At 40.1% G+C, this 18,287-nt stretch overlaps 1 protein-coding gene across 1 annotated transcript; it reads right to left on the bottom strand.

The window, feature by feature from the left end:
* Window positions 1-276: 276 nt before the first annotated feature.
* Window positions 277-2,371, bottom strand: LOC140464466 (histone H3.3A). The gene is made up of 4 exons (XM_072559550.1): window positions 2,245-2,371; window positions 1,509-1,651; window positions 1,062-1,215; window positions 277-626 (listed from the first exon to the last, which is right to left on the bottom strand). Exons 2-4 carry the CDS (start codon window positions 1,634-1,636, stop codon window positions 498-500), a joined length of 411 nt encoding a protein of 136 aa, XP_072415651.1. The 5' UTR covers window positions 1,637-1,651; window positions 2,245-2,371; the 3' UTR covers window positions 277-497.
* Between the last annotated feature and the right edge of the window lie 15,916 nt (window positions 2,372-18,287).

Here is an 18,287-nt window from a genome sequence, read left to right as displayed (position 1 = left end):
GGTCCAGTCCACTTGAATTATATGACTTACTAAATTTACAGAACAAGTCTCAGAACTCAATTTCCATTTCTGAAATGGAAACAGCAACATCTAAAATACTGTAAATTTAGAGACTCAAACAGCTGAGGTAGTGGAAAGTTTTATTTACAACCCCATTGAAAATCAGCAAATTGCAAAGAATGAACCTACAGTTTCTCTCTTCCCCTTCCCCCCCCAAAATTCATGCAAGGTTAAGAGTCCGGCTGTATACAATAAAATCAGGAGGTAGCACGGACAAAAGATACAAATGTTTTATTTTGTAACCTGAGCCAAGAGTCTGAAGGAATGTTTACAAAACATTTTACTAGTTCCACACTAAGTCACAATACTCAATACTAACAAAAATACAAAATAAAGGCCCAGCCTCCACAAGAAGCTAAGTTTACAGTCCAATAATGCTTTAGAAATCATTTAAATGTCACTTCAAAATAGTTGGGAGAAAAAGTCAAGAAGCAGAGTTAAGCACGCTCTCCTCTGATCCGCCGTGCCAGCTGGATGTCTTTGGGCATAATGGTCACTCGTTTGGCATGGATGGCACACAGGTTGGTGTCCTCAAACAGGCCAACCAAGTAAGCCTCACTGGCTTCCTGCAACAAAAAAAAATTAAATCTTTAAAAAGAAAAGTTGCAAGTTCAGTCATACACTGTCATTGAGACTTATTAAACACTCAATCCCCACTTTATATTTGCATTACTCCTGTAGTGATTTGGTTGGCTGTTTCAAATCCCCCTCATATCCAGAGGAGTGTGCATTTGTAGAAGGTAGCAGGGAGACAAGTGGACTAGTAATGATAAAATGCATACAGAAACTGCAAGCTAAGTTCCAGAGCAGAAATTTTATAAAGCAGAAATCAAAAGTCAGTTTTTGCCACATCCTGGCTCATATCCTTGTGGCAAGCAGAGCCACAGCTAAAGGAACAGCATTCAATGTCAAAAATGAACAGGAAAGGATTTTGATATTAGCGGGCAGTCGCAACATCTGCTAGTGTCAGAGCTCAAGGTCTCAAACATTACGCGTCCTACCTGCAAAGCTCCAATTGCAGCACTTTGAAACCGCAAGTCAGTTTTGAAGTCCTGAGCAATTTCCCTCACCAGGCGCTGGAAAGGTAGCTTACGGATAAGCAACTCCGTAGACTTCTGGTATCGGCGGATTTCTCGGAGGGCGACTGTTCCCGGCCTAATTGTGGGAACACAAGTTAATGAGAAACGAATTCACCAGTTAGTTAATAGGTCAAGGCAGCCCGAAGAACAAGCCACAGATGTAGCAGTATGTTTCTACTCCATTACTGAGAAGGGTATTAGGATCCACATGAGTCGAACCCTATGCTTAGCTTTATGAATGGAGGCATTAAAACAATGGAGAAAGTTAAAAGAAACGTGGCCGGTGAGGCATAGGAAACCCTGTACAAGTGTATTCAGGGAAATCAAGCAAAGGCTTTCTAGTTATTGAAGGAGATAAGTCACACTCACCGGTAACGATGGGGTTTCTTCACTCCGCCGGTGGACGGAGCACTTTTCCGGGCTGCTTTGGTGGCCAGCTGCTTCCTGGGCGCTTTACCACCAGTGGATTTACGGGCGGTCTGTTTAGTACGAGCCATCTCCGCTCACAGGATCTATACGAGGAGTAAAAGTCAGAAGCGGTCACTCAACCGCTCGCCTCCCGCTCTGTGTAGAGTGACGAGCACCAAGTCCAATCAGTATGGAGCGGGGGCGGTACTTATGCACGCCCGAATTCACACAACGAAATGGCGGCCGTGTGATACTTCAGTAAATTAGTGGCTGGGAAACCACCTAACCCTGGGGCCCACCCACAGCGATCAGGCAATCATTTCACTTAACAACGCTCCGTCCGGTTACAGCTCCAGCCGAGCCAACGGGAACTGGGGGGGGGAGAAAGAGAACGACCCCTTCCGTGCCTGATGCGAGAACTAGCGATTCCACTTTCCCTTCCACTGCGGGTCTCGCAGCGCAGCGCCGCTCAAAGACAAACCCGAACTCCGGATCGCCCCAAGTAATACAAACAAAACACAGGCCGAGGCCAGAACCCGAGCTTATACACTGCCCCGAACCAAGCACCCCATGCTTCACCGACAAGAAAACATACAACCCAGCGACAAAACCAAAGATAAACGCTAGCAATTACAACAAATTCCAAACGAATTTCAGTCGAAATAAAAACAATGACACGCAACTTCACACCACTCACCAGATACACTACTCGCAACAAAAATCCGACTGTGACTGGCGGCTCTTCAAACAGCATTATTTATAACCTGCTTAACGTCATTCCTGGGTCAACGTCACACAACAGCCTGTCCTTGAAACTCATTGGTCAGTGTTCTTTGTAGCTATTGTAGTATGGTAATTAGCGGTGTTGGCTCCGCCTCCTTGTTCCTTGTTGGATTCTGCCTAGTTCCTCCTTCACGTTCATGCACATAAACAACAGAATTATTGCAGCAGTGAAGAGCTGATTTTCGTGTAAATTAACCGGTTTAGTGCAAATACCATCTGTCCATTTTTCCAAAATCAATGACTGTTTCCATTTCCAGAATGATATTTTAAAATTAAGAATTTTAAAATGCCTTTTGCAATGAAAATCCTCTTGCAATCCTTCTTGGTCCTTGGTAAAATAAAGTACTTTTGTTTTTGACGATGGCGGGGAGGGTGAGGCAGTATTCGTGTTTAATTGCATGTACACACAGGACTTGTCCTCAAGCCAACTCTCTCGCCCACTCATTTTACTCCCACTGAGATTTCATTCAGCTCAAACCGGTTTGCATTGTGGTGAAGACATTTGTGTACCTTCAAATAAAGGTTCAGAAAATATTTTAGCTTTCAGTGGTTTACAAATTTACTATCAACCGGAACTGATCGTGAAACATGTGAATATCGTAACAGCATGACGAATACAGCACTCGTGGTTTGTTTCAAATTTTTCATCTGGATCTTATTTATGGATAACGTAACCACTTTAAAATATTTTAAATAAATTTAATTATTGAGAGTTCAGTCATTTTAAATTGTGTAGCAGGGCAAAAAGCTTAAATATATTAATAGGTAATACAATTTTAATGAAAGAAAAATGTTCACGTTCGGGAAATGCTTAGCACAATGATCCATTACATTTAAATTACACATACAATTTTTACATTATGATTTTTAAAAAGACCACTTCTTCAAAAAGATGACACTTGTGTTTGCTTTATTTTATTATGATCATCCTTCTGAATTGTCCAATTAAAGGAATAAAAGGAGGCCGAATCCCAGAACACCTGTAAGGTTTCAGCTCCTATTCACCTCCTTCACGGGTACTCCTGTACTTCTGACTTTTGGTCCCGGGTAGCTACTCTCGAAGGGGATGGATAAATCAGACTCCACGTTCTCAAGAGTCATTTTATACCTGAGATGTTAATTTTATTTTCCTTTCCATTGATACTGCCAGATTTATTGAATTTCTCCAGGAGTTTTTTTTTGTTTCATGGATAAACCAGAGGTCTGCTTCATGCCAAGTTAAGGTCAGAAGTCTCACGACACCAAGTTATAGTCCAACAGGTTTATTTGAAATCACAAGCTTTTTCAGCGCTGCTCTTTCGGCAGTTTAGTCTTCACTCAAGAATGATCACAAGCTTCGAAAGCTACTGTGTGACTTCTGACCTTGTCCACTCCAGTCCAAAACCGGCACTTCCAAATCGTGCCAGGATAGCATAGAAAAGTAAGCATAATGGTCCACCAGTTCATATGAGGCATCCACATTTAGGAGTTATTGCAGAATATAGTGTGGCTTACAAATAAATGTGTAATGGCATTCAAATTTAATTGGTAACATTAATTTTGTTTTTCTTGTAACTTTAAGACATTATTTGGATTACATATTAATTTCTCTAATAATTGTGCCTTAATGTGCTGATTCTTGACTGTTTATACTGTCTCATCCGTGCTATGTAAAAAAAAGTGCCACTTATTCAAAACTAAATTACTGTGGCAGCTGGAAATCTAAAATAAAGCCTTGAAATATTCTGCAGATCAGGCAGCAGTTGTGGGGGAAAAAAGTTCATCTTTCAAGTTGATTGATGGTTTCAGGACATGTTAATTCTGCTTCAAAAGTAATTCATTTAGTCAGAGGCACTTTCAGAAGTCATGAGAATGCAACTAGATGCAACATAAATATAAAATTTTTTTTAGAAATGTGGAACAGAACCATGAATTCTGGTTTTGGGTTGGAAATTTCAGACTATTTTGAAATGCCAGATTCCATTATAGCTGTCTATAAGACCACGGGGCTCAGACTGATTTAGTTTGCACTGTTGGAGGATGTTCCAGATTTATTTTTCCATTCATCTACTTAACGTGTTCATTCCAAGTGAGAAAATTCTCTCAAGATGGTGGCAGGCTTAACACAACAGCTAAATGAAACCCAAAAGAAACTGCAAAAACAAAAACAGATATTGCTGGCAAAATTCAGCAATCTGGCAGCCCCTGAAGAAGGGTTACTGGACCTGAAGCGTTAACTGATTTCTCTCCACAGATCTGTCAGACCTGAGTTCTTACTGAAGTTAAGTGACCATGCTCTATGTGAGGACTTTTACAGTGAATCTAGCTCGTTATTCCAATGTTTTTTCCTCGCTTGATTTGAACAAACTTGGAATCACTAGCTGAATTGGCATTGAACTGGAATGATTTTATTGACCAAATTTGACGCGCACCGGTGCATAATCTTAAACCCTCCTGTAATTTCTGTGTACCCAAGTAGAACTTGGCAACCACTGCACTGGATGTGGCAATGTTTACAATCATTCTCTTAGGTAATTAGCTTCACTGTGCCTAGGGCAATTTGTATGGTTTTATCACACTCCATCTTGTGTTATTTGACATCAATAGCAAAAGATAAAAAGATAAAACTCAATTCTTCCATTAATCACATCATGTAAAGCTGGGCAGGCCCTTTCTGGGTAATAAGTGGTGAACAATTTCTGATTTGTGTATGTGTGCAAAAGCTAGTTTACACGTAATACTCAATACAGAAGTGACATCTGGACCCTGACAAAATCACAGGAGAACTGGCAAGATTCTTCTGTAGGATATGGGATGGTGGACTGAAGAACATAGTGGCCTACCATCATGTGAAAAGTGTAAGAAGCTGTAGGATCCTTTTGCAATTTCCTTTTTAAAACAGAGGCCACTTGGAAGGTCAGAACTGAGAGCTGAACTGGCTGGGGAGAGGGAATGATGAGAGTTCAAGGAGCCAGTACTCAGAATGATGTGATATTGAAGTCACCAGTTCTTTGTTTCCAATTTACCTCCTCCCTCACCTCCTGTCTCTACCACATCAGTGCTCTCTCCTCTGATCAGTGTTCTTCTAGTAAGTGATTACCCCAGTCAGTGCTTCTGTAGTCTATGCAACTGCCCTAGTTAATAGTTCTCCTAGTAGCTGCTGCCTCCCTCGCCTGATCACCACTACTTCTTCAAATGTCACTCCCTACCTCCATCTAGCCTGACCCCAACAGTGGTCCCTCAATGGCTCTCTTCAAGCCATTTACCAACTGTCCCTGACTTTGCACTGTATTGAAATCAAACATTTATCCCTTTGATGCCAGCCAGCATTTTATAACAAATTAATTACTTTGAAGTTCACTTATTGTGGAAGTCTGGCTCATTGTATGACACTATAAACGAAAGCTTTTTTTGTTTTATATGATGTTTGAATAGGCTGGAATGTTATCCAGGACATCTTGTAAACTCTGTCCTTCTTTACTTAGTGTCATGGGAATCTATCACATTCACGTGAGTGAGCAGATAACTGGTTTAGATTCACTAAATGGAAACTGGCCCTTCAGCCCAACAAGGCCACACCAATCCTCCAAAGATTAACCCAGCCAGACCCATTCCCTACCCTATATTTACCCCTGACTAATGCACCTAACATTATGGGCAATTTAGCATGCCCAATGCACCTGACTAGCACATTATTTGGAAGGAAACCAGAATACGCAGAGGAAACCCGCACAGACACAGGGAAGATGTGCAAACTCCACACAGTCACCTGAGGCAGGGATCGAACTTGGGTCCCTTGTGCTGTGAGGCAGCAGTGCTAACCACTGAGCCACCATGCCACCCCAGTTCATCATCTCATCTGAAGCCATACTTCCAACAGTGCTCCCTTGGTTCTATCCTCTCCAGAAGCTGCAGTACCACCTTGGCACTTCTTTTCCCTGCCACTGAAGTGAACTGCCCTCAGCACTGCCCACTTTCACTAGTGCAGTTCTCCTAGGAATTACACTAGGAGACGCAGACCTTCCTTAACACTGCCAGTCAACAGAGCAGCCCTGTCTTCGTACCTCACAAGATTACAACTTAACAATATTTTAGCGCATGTCAGATGAAACATTGTTCCATGCAGCAAGATTTAGATAGAGTAAATATGGTATCATTAAGCTATTGAAATTCTGCAGATATTAATCTGGCAGCATCATTAAATATGAATTATATCAACAGCAAATCATATAATCATACAGCATGGAAACAGACCCTTTGGCCCAACCAGAACACACTGCTTATGTTCCCAAACTAAACTAGTCCCACCTGTCTGTGCTCGGCACATATCCCTCCAAATCTTTCCTACTCATGAAATTATCCAAATATCTTCTAAATGTTGTAACTGTACCTGCACCTACCACTTTTTCTGGCAGTTCATGCTACACACAAACCACTTTCAGTGTAAAAAAGTTGCCCCTCATGTCCTTTTTAATCTTTCTCCTCTCACCTTAAAAATATGCACCATCGTTTTGAACTCCCCCACTCGTGAGAAAAGACACCTGCCATTAACCTTATCTATGCCCTTCATGATTTTATAAAGCCAGTCCTTAACCCTCTGTGCTCCACTAAAAAGTGTCCCAGCCATATCAGTCTATTTTTATATCTCAAACTCTCCATTCCTGGCATCATCCTGGTAAATCATTTCTGAACCCTCTCCAGTTTAATAATACCCTTCCTTTAACGGGGTGGCAGAAAACGGTTAATGTTTCAAGTCCAGTGACCCTTCATCACAAGTGAAGATAGATGGAGAAGGGTGGAATATATGGGCGAAGTGAGATGTGAGAAAACAGGTGAGGGCAGTGGCAGAAGTGAGTGGAGAGAGCGAGGTAAATAAAGAGCTGATGATAAGCTGAGGAACAGAGATAGGGTGTTAACAAGAAGTCTAAATGTTTGAAAATGGATTGGCTGTGTTAGGCTCAGCCCATACAGGACACGACCTAGGGTTGTGATTGCGGTTGTAGTGTTCGGGGTTGTTTTAATGTACAAATGACCAACAAAGGACAGAGTGTTCATATTCTAAAATTGTTAAATTCATCCTAATGGTGTTGTGCCTAGCTGGAGGTTCTTCCAGCTTATGTTGAACCTCACTCATCATGATATCTTTGTGGCCCCATGCTGTTTTGTTTTCTCTCTCTCTTTGGGCACCCATCTCCATGTACTCTATTTTCTCCCATCACACTCCTTCCCCCACCTCCCACATCAACATAAATTCCACCTTTCTCCAGTTACCTTCAGTTAAGTATATTCACAGCTCAAACAAACAGACTTTGAATCAAAGATTATGAGCAAAGGCAGGAAAGTGGCATTGAGTATTAGCAGATAATAGTCTACTTCTGCTCCTGGTCTGTACCTTGTGTACCTTGGTCTGTATCTTTTGGCCAGAGGTCTGGGTTTCAGTCCAACTTGACAAATAGAAGTATTATTATATGTCTCAATAGATTGATTAAAAAAATCAAACTGAAGCAAGATCCAAGAAAAATTTACAATCAGATAAATTTCTATTCAAATTATATACCAGTGAATGCCAGTTATTGGTATTGAATTCAAGTCAAATCAATCACTTCCAAACTTTAAAGGTGCCATGCAAAATAAAAATGGGAGACCAAAATTACCTTGCTGGAGGAATTGGGGTAGGAGAAATGATGCAGCTGAAAAAGGGACAAATTGGAAATGGCATAAGTGCCACAGAATGAGGGATGAGGATGACATTGAAGAGGGATAGGAATGAAATGCAAAGGGATGAAAGGAATGGGATGGGTGTGGCATGAAGGGAATAGCATGGGGTAATAATTTAAAGTACTATGGTTGCAATAAAAGACACAAATTACATGTTTTGCAGGCTTCTGCTGGTATGGAAATAATTTATTTTCTTTGAAAGTTACTGTCTACGCTTACGACATTGTATTCCCTCATTTTAAATGTTTTTTTTCTTGAAACTACATAGCAAGTAATTTGATCTTAATGTTCAGCCTATGCAGCTTTTAATTAGCTTCCAAAAGGGGTGTTGGAGCAAAACAGCACATTGGATTTTTTTCTGCTTGGATTTCACTTGATATTCTGCTATTTGACACATAACATTTTTATTCACGCCACCTTAGTGCATTTGCTATAATTCGTTACTGAGATTAATTCTGACAACTTAATTTATGTAATGATTTTGACAATATAATAAGATCTGGAAAATGTAATTGATAGCTAAGGAAAGAAAATGCTTAAAAACAAAATAATAAATTGCTGGAAAAACTCAGTAGATCTGGCAGCATCTATGGACAGAAAACATAGTTAGCTTGTCAGGTTTAGTGACCCAGAACCGTTTCTGATTTTCAGCATCCTCAGTTCTTTGGTTTTTTTTGAAAAGAAATTGCTTGCTGGGCCAAGAAAGGAACTATCAGCACATGCAATCATAACTTGTTTGTCTATGAATTGCATCAGAATATGTTAGCTTAGTTTGGTTAATTGTGAGGGATCAGGAAAATCTTGCACCTTTAATAAATTTCCCAAACTATTTTTCTGCTACCAGATTAAAACTATTCTTTTCCCTGTTAGCTCCCAGTTATGACTTGCCTCCTGTATTTTTGTTTCCTTTATTAAAAATTGTGTTCAGCCATTAAGGAGAGTTGCACCGGCCGAGATGCCATCATTTAGATGAGACATTATATAGAAAGTCCACTTTTGTCTTCAGGTTGATGCAAAAGATCCCATATCACTATTTTGAAAAACAGAGAAGCCATTGACACTCTCGACGATAATTCCACGATCCAGCATCACTAAACAGATTATCTGATCATAATCTCATTGTTGGTTGTAAAAGCTTGTTATGTGTCAGGGGATGCCTTGTTTCCTACAATGCAACAGTGACAACAGGACTATCAGAGTGTTTTTACTGATGGATTTGGGTAAGATAATTAGCCATAGTTAACAAAGAACCATTGGCATCTCTCTCCATTAGAGAAAGAAAACTGGTCATAAGTAGGTTGGGGGGGGGGGGGGGGGGGGCGCCACAACTGTGGGACAAATTGAGGAGGAAGGGCCTCCATGAAATACCACAGCCAGCGTGGGGATTGAATCCACATTGTTAGCATTATTCTACACTATACTGCAGTTACCTAGCCAACTGAGCTAAATTACAGATTAATTTGGGGATTGAAATGGAGCAGGGGAAAATACTGACAGGAGCAGGAAGGGGAAGTGGATGAGGAAGCAAGGTGTGGGTGTGGAAAATAAGTATTTAACAGTCAATCGGAACTGTGGTCTAAATTAGGCCCAGGAGGTACAGAATGGAGAATAAGTTGGAAAGTGCAATTTTAGCTCTGGCTCCCTAACAGTGGGATTCCTGTCGAGTCTAATACATGCCATCAAAAAGAAATTTCAATATCTTGTTAATGTGACAAAGGAGTTGAAACAAGCTTGTTAAAAGTGATCAATATTCAAAATGGAACATTAAATACAATTTGGTGACTGAAAGAAGTTGTTTGATACAGGCTGATGCTCGTGCACTGCCACATTAAAGCTCTCTCTCAGGTCACAGCTCCTTTATCTTTTCCCTGAATCCTGAGTGTTTCTCTGATTCCCTCTGCGTCTGTCTTCACTTTATTAGAATTGTAGAAATAAATTGGACATTAAACTGATGCCCCATCTGGCAGGTCAAATGAATGATGCTTGAAGAGCTGAGAAGTTTTCCTCGTGTCTTGAGCCAACATTTCTCATTCATTGAAGATCAACAAAGCAGATTAACAAGTCATTTATCATATACTTATTGGTGAATACTTTATGTGTGCTTTCACTTCAATAATTGTGACAGCATTTAAAAATCAAATTTGCATTAATTGGTTTGAGACATTGTCTTCACTGTTGTTAATGTCACAAAGCACAATGTAATTGCAAGTTTGCACCAAAAGAGGGAGCTGCCCTGAAGGAAAGACTGAGACTGGGAGGAAACACCTGCTGCATTCAGAGACAATAGGTTTCAGTCAATACAAACAGAATATATGAGGATGCAGAATGAGGGGCTACTGATATGAGATCAATAGAATCATTAAATTATAGAATTATACAACAGCGGGAGGCTCAATAAAGGGGAATGGGGCAATAGTGATTGGAACAAGGTCAGCCAGGTGGATCACGAAGAATACGAGTTCCCTGATTGGAGCTTTCAACCTGGTCCAATCAGGGAGTCCTGGCTAACAGATACAAACACAAGTGTCAGAGTTCTGCTCACTTTAGGAGCCAGCTCTGAGCTAACTTAGTGTCATCTACTGTGCACGTACAAATAAAGTACGACTTTGAGATAGGATACCAGCTTTCGTGGAGTTAATTCTGTGTCAATGAGAGTGGGATCACCCCTGAAGAAATTCAGTTGCAACAGTTGTTTTTGAGTTAGGGCAAGAATTTCTGGCATCATGCTGCTATTTGGAAGGCTTGACTCATTTAATTCTGCTGTCAAAGGCTAAGTCCAGAATGTAGAAATAATTTTTCTAGGCAAGTAACATGGGGCAGATGAAAAGCAATGAGTAATTCTCCTGACAGCTTGTGGGCTCACGGCTTTTTTGTTTATTAGAAGCCTAACTTTCCCTGAGGTACCAGATACTAAAACCTTTCAAGAAGGGACGGATTTAGTTAAGGAATATTACAACCCCAAGCCTCCTCTAATTCTGAGACACTATTGGTTTTATTGGTCAGTTCGTGATCCAGGGGAATCTGTATCAGGTTAAGACAGAGGCATGTAATTTTGGTTTAACCCTCAGTGAGATGCTGAGAGATCGTTTGGTATGTGGTATTAATGATCAAGCAAACGCACCTTCTAGCTGAAGCCCAACTGGACTTCAAACAGGCACTCCAACTGGTTTTGTCATTAGAAAATATGACAAGTGGAGCATACGAATTACAAGGTATGCCAATGGAAGTGTACAGCCTCGTCAGGCCAACTGAGCTTGGGGGAACACCATTTGAGTGAAGGCAACTGCATAGCCTCACTCAGGACATATCCTGAATAGAGGGACTCTCGCAGTAACCCACAGCAAAACCCCAAAACAAAGCCAAGCCTCGGCTAAATGGTTAAGATTTTCTTGAGGATTCAGGCTGGCAGGCCATTATAGTTGCTGCCAATATCCAGACTTGAGACAGCAAAAGAGTCCCACTGGACCTGAACTGAGTAAATGAAGTCATAGGCCGGAATCCAGGAGAGTGCACACCCTGGAAAGCCCACCAATATCTGGCTTGGAACAGTTACCTTGCTTAGCAACATCTAAATCAGAACCAATCAAAATAAACATTTGGTTAAATGGTCTACAAGGTCCTACAAGGCCCACCCAGTGACATTTGCCTTAGCTGCAAAAGTGGAGGCAGAAATCAGGAGGTTAGATAACAAAGGAATCATTAAAGCAGTACAGTTTGCAGAATGGGCAGCACCAGTCGTACCGATTATGGAGCCCAATGTGGCAGTTTGCCTTTGTGGGGATTTTAAACAAACAGTTGACCACTTTTCACAGCTGGATAAATACCCAGCAATCCCTTGCATAGAGGACTTATACACAAAATTGGCGGGGGCAGGGTGCTGTTCTTCATGAAGCTGGACATGAGCCAAGCATATCTGCAATTGTGATCAGATCAGGATTACCAGATGTATGCTACAATTAACACCCATTAGGGTTTGTATCAATAAACGAGATTGTCTTTTGGGGTATTATCAGCCTGTGCCATTTTCCAGCAGACAATGGAGAATATTTTACAAGGTCTAACCAGGTCGCATTTATCTGGAGGGCATGCTAATAATCAGGAAGACCAATAAGAGCATTTAGAAAACTTGGACAAAGTGCTTAAATGTTTCTCCAAGGCAGATGTACACCTTTAGAAGGAACAATGTGTGCTCCAGGCATTCCAAGTGACCTATTTTGGCTACAGAATCGACAAAACAAGGTTACACTCAATGGAAGGAAATGTGAGGGTGATCAAAGATGCTTTGGTTACCATGTCCATTCCCAGCTTAGGTCTTTCCTTGGGTAGATGAATTATTACAGAAAACTCATGTGTAACCTGGTCTCCATCCTGGCACCTATATATCTGCTGTTGAAAAAGGTTAGCTTTGGAAATGGTCTTGCAGCCAAAATGTAGCCTTCAGGGGAGTGAAGAAGCAGTTGTAAGAGGTATTGGCACACTACAATTCCAAGCGAGATGTGATGCTGACATGCAATGTCTCCCCATACGGGTTCAGGGTACTGTTGGCTCACGGATGGCCCAGCAGAGAGGAAAGCCTGATAGAACATGCTTCCCAGATTTTCATTGCTGCCTATCGAAGATATGTCCGGATAAAGAAGAAAGGTTTGGCAGTCATCTTTGATGTGACAAAGGTCCACCAATATCTTTATGGATGTAAATTTGTAATAATAGCAGACCACAAACTCCTGCTAGGGCTACTCAAAAAGGACAAGATCGTGCCGCCATAGCTTGAATTCAATAGTGGGCTCTCATTTTGAGTGTGTACAATTACAAGTTGGAACACTGTCCAATTTGCCAAGTGGCAAATGAGGATGCATTGAACTGTCTACCACTGGTGGATATAGCACCGATGGTGCCATCATGAGAAATGTCCATTCTGGTTTTAAACTTTCTGGACACCCTTCCAGTCACTGCTGACAATATCAGACTGTGGACTCAAAAATACCCCATCCTAGCAAAACTGAAACAGCTGGTGTGATGAGGAAGCAAAAGGTTATCACAACCTTTCTGGACCCAGTGAGAATAGATCACCATAGATGACAGCACATTAGTATGGGGAAGTAAGAGTGATTGTCCCGAGCAAAGGTTGCTGCTAGCAACTGGCTGAACTCCACCAGGGTCATTTAGGAGTTTCAAAAATTAAGTGTTGTTGAGAAATTATGTCTGGTGGCCAGGATTGGATGCCAACATAGTCACATTGATGGGGCAGTACCCACAGTGCCAACAAGGACAAAAATTACCACCACCAGCAGCAGCAGCTCCTCCCACATTTGTGGGAATAGCCAGGTAAACCCTGGACATGGTTACATATCGACAATGCAGGTCCTTTCATGGGCTGTATGTTTTTAGTCATGCAGACTCTCACACAAAGTGATTGGACATGTATAGAGTTCATTCGTCAAACATGGGAATGATGATTGAAAAGTTGTGAGTATCTTTTGCAATACACTAGCTCCCCAAAGTGTTGGTCACAGACAACAGGCCATCATTTACTAGTAAGGAATTCAAATATTTCATTAAGTCAAATGGCATGAAAGGATAGCTCCATACCATTCTTCATCCAATGGTCTGCTGGAAAGAGCAGTCCAAACTTTGAAGGCAGATTTAAAGAAACAGCCTTTCACTTCATTCATACCAAACTGTCCCGGTTCCTGTTTGATTATATTATTACCCTTCACGCAACCATAGAGATAACTCCAGTCAAGTTGCTAATGGTGAGAATACTCCAAACCAGGTTAAAACTAATCTTCCTGAAATTAAAATTTTAATTGTGGTAAAGTCTTCATATTTCTATAATGTACAATCACTGATAAAAACACAAGTTAAGTCACAGCTAGTGATAACATAACCTGTTTGCCCTTCTATGCCTCAATTACTAATGGTCAGGATCATGTATGCTACGTTATCTGGCCTGTTACAGTCAGGATCCAAATCCCTCTGTTCCTTTTTCTCATTTATTGTGTACCTATGCTCCCTTGCCTTGTTTGCCCTCCACAAATGCATTACCTCTCATTTCACTGGATGGAGTTCATTTGCTACTGTTTTGCTCAACTAACCAATTTATTGCTCACATCCTGCAGTCCACAGATGTATTTCTCACTGTCAACTATGTGAATCAGCTCCAAACTTCGATAAATGTAGGGGGTATGTAAATCAAAATCATTGATACAATAGAAACCTAACAATCTAGTTCTGAACCCAGTGGCTAAAAGCAGTCATCGGCCTTTGCACTTTGGTTCTTGCCATTAAGTCAATTTGAAATTCACCTTTCCACTTTCTGTTGGATTCCCAGGACCTTTACTTCTTGCACAGCGGACTTCGTTAAAAGCCTTAATCTGCATGGATTACATCTCATCAATTTTGTCCTCCATCAAGGTTAGGCTGATCGGCCTATAATTACTTACTCTATTCATTGGTCCTGCTTTAGCAGTGATAAAATGTTAGCAGCATTATGGCACCATGCCTGTAGCCAGAGATGATTGGAAAATTATGGTCAGAGCTTATGCTCTTTTCTCCCTTGCTTCTGTCGGTGACTTGTGACACATTTCATGCATGTCTGGTCATTTATTCAAAATGTCAAAATCTTAATATTTCCTCCATCTCAATGGTTATGTCATCAAATATTTTACACTCTTTCTTTTTAAATACAATTGTCTCCATTTTATGTGAAGACAATTCCTTAAGAATCATGCCCACACCATGCCTTCATCTACTGGTTCCTTTTTTGATCCCAATAGGCTATATTTCTTTTTAAATTATTTTGTTGCCTTTTATCCATTTATGAATCATTTTTGGGTTTTGCCTAATTTTACTAGCCAAATTCTTTGTCCTCTGAATTCTCTCTTTAATGTCATAGAATCATAAAATCCCTACAGTGTAGAAACAGGCCCTTCAGCCCAACAAGTCCACACCAACCCTCCAAAAAGAGTAACCCAACCAGGCTCTTTCCCCTGACCCTATATTTACACTGACTAATGCACCTAACCTACACATCCCTGAACACTATGGGCAATTTAGCATAGCTAATTCACCTAACCCCCACATCTTTGGGCGATGGGAGGAAACCAGAGCGCCTGGAGGAAACTTGCGCAGATATGAAGAGAATGTGCAAACTCCAACAGACAGTCGCCCAAGGCTGGAATCGCTGAGACCCTGGCACTGTGAGGCATCAGTGCTAACTACCCAGCTACCGTACCACCCCTGTCAATTGTCACCTTGACAATTTCTATATTCCTTTTGGCTTCCATTTTTTGCCTTATCCTCTGTACTCTGTATGCTCTTTGATGTCCAGGATCATCTAGATATGTGATTCCAACCTGCACTTGTGTGAATGTATTTCTTCTGAAACCTCTTTCAACAGCTTTCACTGCTCTGACACCAGTCTATCTGCAAGTGGTTGTTTCCAGTCTATGTTTTTTTAAATCAACCCTCAACTTAGTAAAATTGACTCTTTCCTCGAATGAAAAAGTTAAGTCTTGATTCACCTTTGTCCTATTCCCCAATTATGTTAAATAGAACTGAGTTATGGTCATGACTATCAAATGCTCTAATGCTGCTATCCCTTTATATGCCCAGCTTTATCTCTACAACTTAATGACAGCTGCCCATTTTCATGCTGAACTTGTTATAGACCAACAAACCAAAGTTCCATTTAATGCATTAATTTAGAATTCTGAAACGTTTATAGTGATATCAACCCAATTAATATTAGGGTAATTGACATGCTGTTGAAATCTTTATTATTTTAGTTCTCATGCTTATCAGTTTTGGTTCGGTGCTGCCGATTGTGTGTTGAGAGCTGAAAGTGACCTTTGGAGTACGAGCAGCAACTTTTTTTAAAATAAGAAGAGAACAAAGAAACAGACTTTTTTAATGAGGTCAGGTCTGGAAGTTAATTGCAAGTTAATGCTTGATGAATACTGTCGACATATCAGTTTCAAAGATGAATTATGCTCAAATAGATGACAAATATTTTAATGTTAACAGGGGTCTCAGAGGGAGACCAGTGTCAACCAGTCAAACAAAGAGAGACTGAAGTTCGAACTAGTTTTGAACTGTGCATTTTGTCAGAAGGTGTATGACTGCCAAAGTTACAGGATGGAAGTTTAGTTGCTCCCTGATTATCCTCTCACTATCAACTTATGGAAAGTTCAGAGAATAGAATCTCAGTTATGTATTAAGCAATATTCTTCAGAGTCTACTGGAAACTATTTGGATTGACCAATGTCTTTGTTCACCAAATAAGATGAAATCCCATGTGCTTGTGATATTACAGATTGTGGAAACTGCTTAAGTGAACTGGCTAGTTACATTTCCTTTATTTTTCTTTAATTTATCTCTTACTTGTATCTCTTTATATATGCGTAAGTGGGGCCTACAATCAAAGATTGTATTTAAGTCAGACATTTATTAGATTACCTTGTTATCTAACTTTGTTTTTTGCTAAAGCTACCGTATTACTAATACATTGTTAATTCTTTTGTTTAAGCAATAAACTTTGCATCAAGTGTCAGTTATTCACAAAGTCCGGGTAGAAACCATTGGGGCAACTTTGAGAATCATTGAGTTTTTTTTGTTTTATGTTTTGCAAGTAAAGGGAGAGGGAGGTTGATTTGAATTGACTCGCTGCATCTGTGTTGAAACAATATATTTTTATTACTGCCATAGTGGTTTTGCAATTCTCATCAATTTATCTCCATCTTCCTCTTCTATGTCCCTCCATGTATTCAGAAAATCTGTTGTACACATGCAGTATTGTGATTTCCCTGAAAGTGCACTCTAAACTTGTTCTTCTAGTTACCTAGTCACTGATGCATGAAAACAAAACATCACTAATTAGTTCTGACCCTTTTAACCTCATTAGCTTCAGTAGAAAAAAATAAACAAATTTCTTCTCTTTTATAATTGTAAACTTGTATTCTGATGGCTTTCCAATGCATCTGCAATGCATCCTTTCCAGTAATACTATATCCTTCTAACAATAAAGTCTTGTAAATTGTTCACAATATTTTAGTTACTTCACATAAGGAAGGGCAACAAACCCGGATTAAAACTATTTTTAATGACAAATCGACTACTGATGTCAGGATCTTAACCAGAATATAAGCATGCAGATGAAGCTACTATACCTCAACTGAGTCATGGCACTGATGTATACAGGTTCCATAGGCACCAGTAACCAAATGTGTCATTAATAAGAATGACAGGTTCCAGCTAGAGATTACAGGATAAACCATGAGAATTTAACCGCAGTGAACAGTTCACCAAGGAAAGTTTACTTTGATATCGATACTTATTGTAGATACTAATAGCAACACAGGAGGCCAATTTGGCCAACTGACTCCATACTGACTCCTTCTAAAATCATCCAGCATCTTGCGAATAACAAGTTACTTCAGTAGCTGTTAAATCATCTACTCAAGGGATTGGATAAAAATGGTTTAGAAAGTGACTTGTTTTGTTTTTCCACAGTCACCTCAACTTCAAATGATTGAGAAGAATTTGCAAACTATGCCGATAATCAGGATTTCACAAAATTGAGTGCAACTTTACAAGAAAATTGTATCTTTTATTTCACTTTGATGTTTTCGATAGGCAGGGTACATCTTTAAATCAACAAAGATTTTAATATTGTCCTTTTTCTGTGGAAAATTCTAGGACAAAATTTTGATCCAGGAGCTGGGAGGTCTAATATTTAATACTGGACACATCATAACTGTGTTTACAAATAAGGTTTTTCAAACATTTTATTTGGCACAGATTCAAGCTTTTTTTTCTTTTCTGTATATACTTGCTTAAGTTAGCCTCATCAACCACTGAGCCCTTCAGAGCAAGAGCATAATTCCAATGTGCAAAAGGTGTTTCCTCCATTGTATGGAGCAGAAGACTGAAAAATAAAAGTGAATAATCAAGAAAGAGGAGAGTCAGGGCAATAGCACTTTAGACCAATCCCATGCTCCTTTTCAACTTTAACTCCAAATTTTAATCAAAACGTGTAACTTATGTAAGATTGTGGCAAAAATATGCACTTTTTAAATTTCTAATTTTGTGATGTCCCGTTGAAGCTGAGTGATTGAACAGAGGTCTGAAGATTATTGGCGTGTTATCAGATCTACATTTGTTGCTGTGATCTCCACAGAAGTGAATTCCTGACGGAGTTGAACACAATATTTGAACAACAATTCTGGTCTCCTTCCTATCAGAAGGATGTTTGAAACTTCA

Source organism: Chiloscyllium punctatum, chromosome 40 (genome assembly GCF_047496795.1).
Source record: "Chiloscyllium punctatum isolate Juve2018m chromosome 40, sChiPun1.3, whole genome shotgun sequence".
NCBI lineage: Eukaryota > Metazoa > Chordata > Chondrichthyes > Orectolobiformes > Hemiscylliidae > Chiloscyllium > Chiloscyllium punctatum.
This window is presented reverse-complemented; position numbering and strand designations above follow the sequence as displayed.

Excerpts from the sequence above, each read along its gene's own strand:
- LOC140464466 (XM_072559550.1), bottom strand. The coding sequence starts at position 1,636 with ATGGCTCGTACTAAACAGACCGCCCGTAAATCCACTGGTGGTAAAGCG. Across the intron at positions 1,216-1,508 it reads AAGAAACCCCATCGTTACCG|GCCGGGAACAGTCGCCCTCC; the intron begins GTGAGTGTGACT and ends TCCCACAATTAG. Across the intron at positions 627-1,061 it reads CTGCAATTGGAGCTTTGCAG|GAAGCCAGTGAGGCTTACTT; the intron begins GTAGGACGCGTA and ends TTTTTGTTGCAG.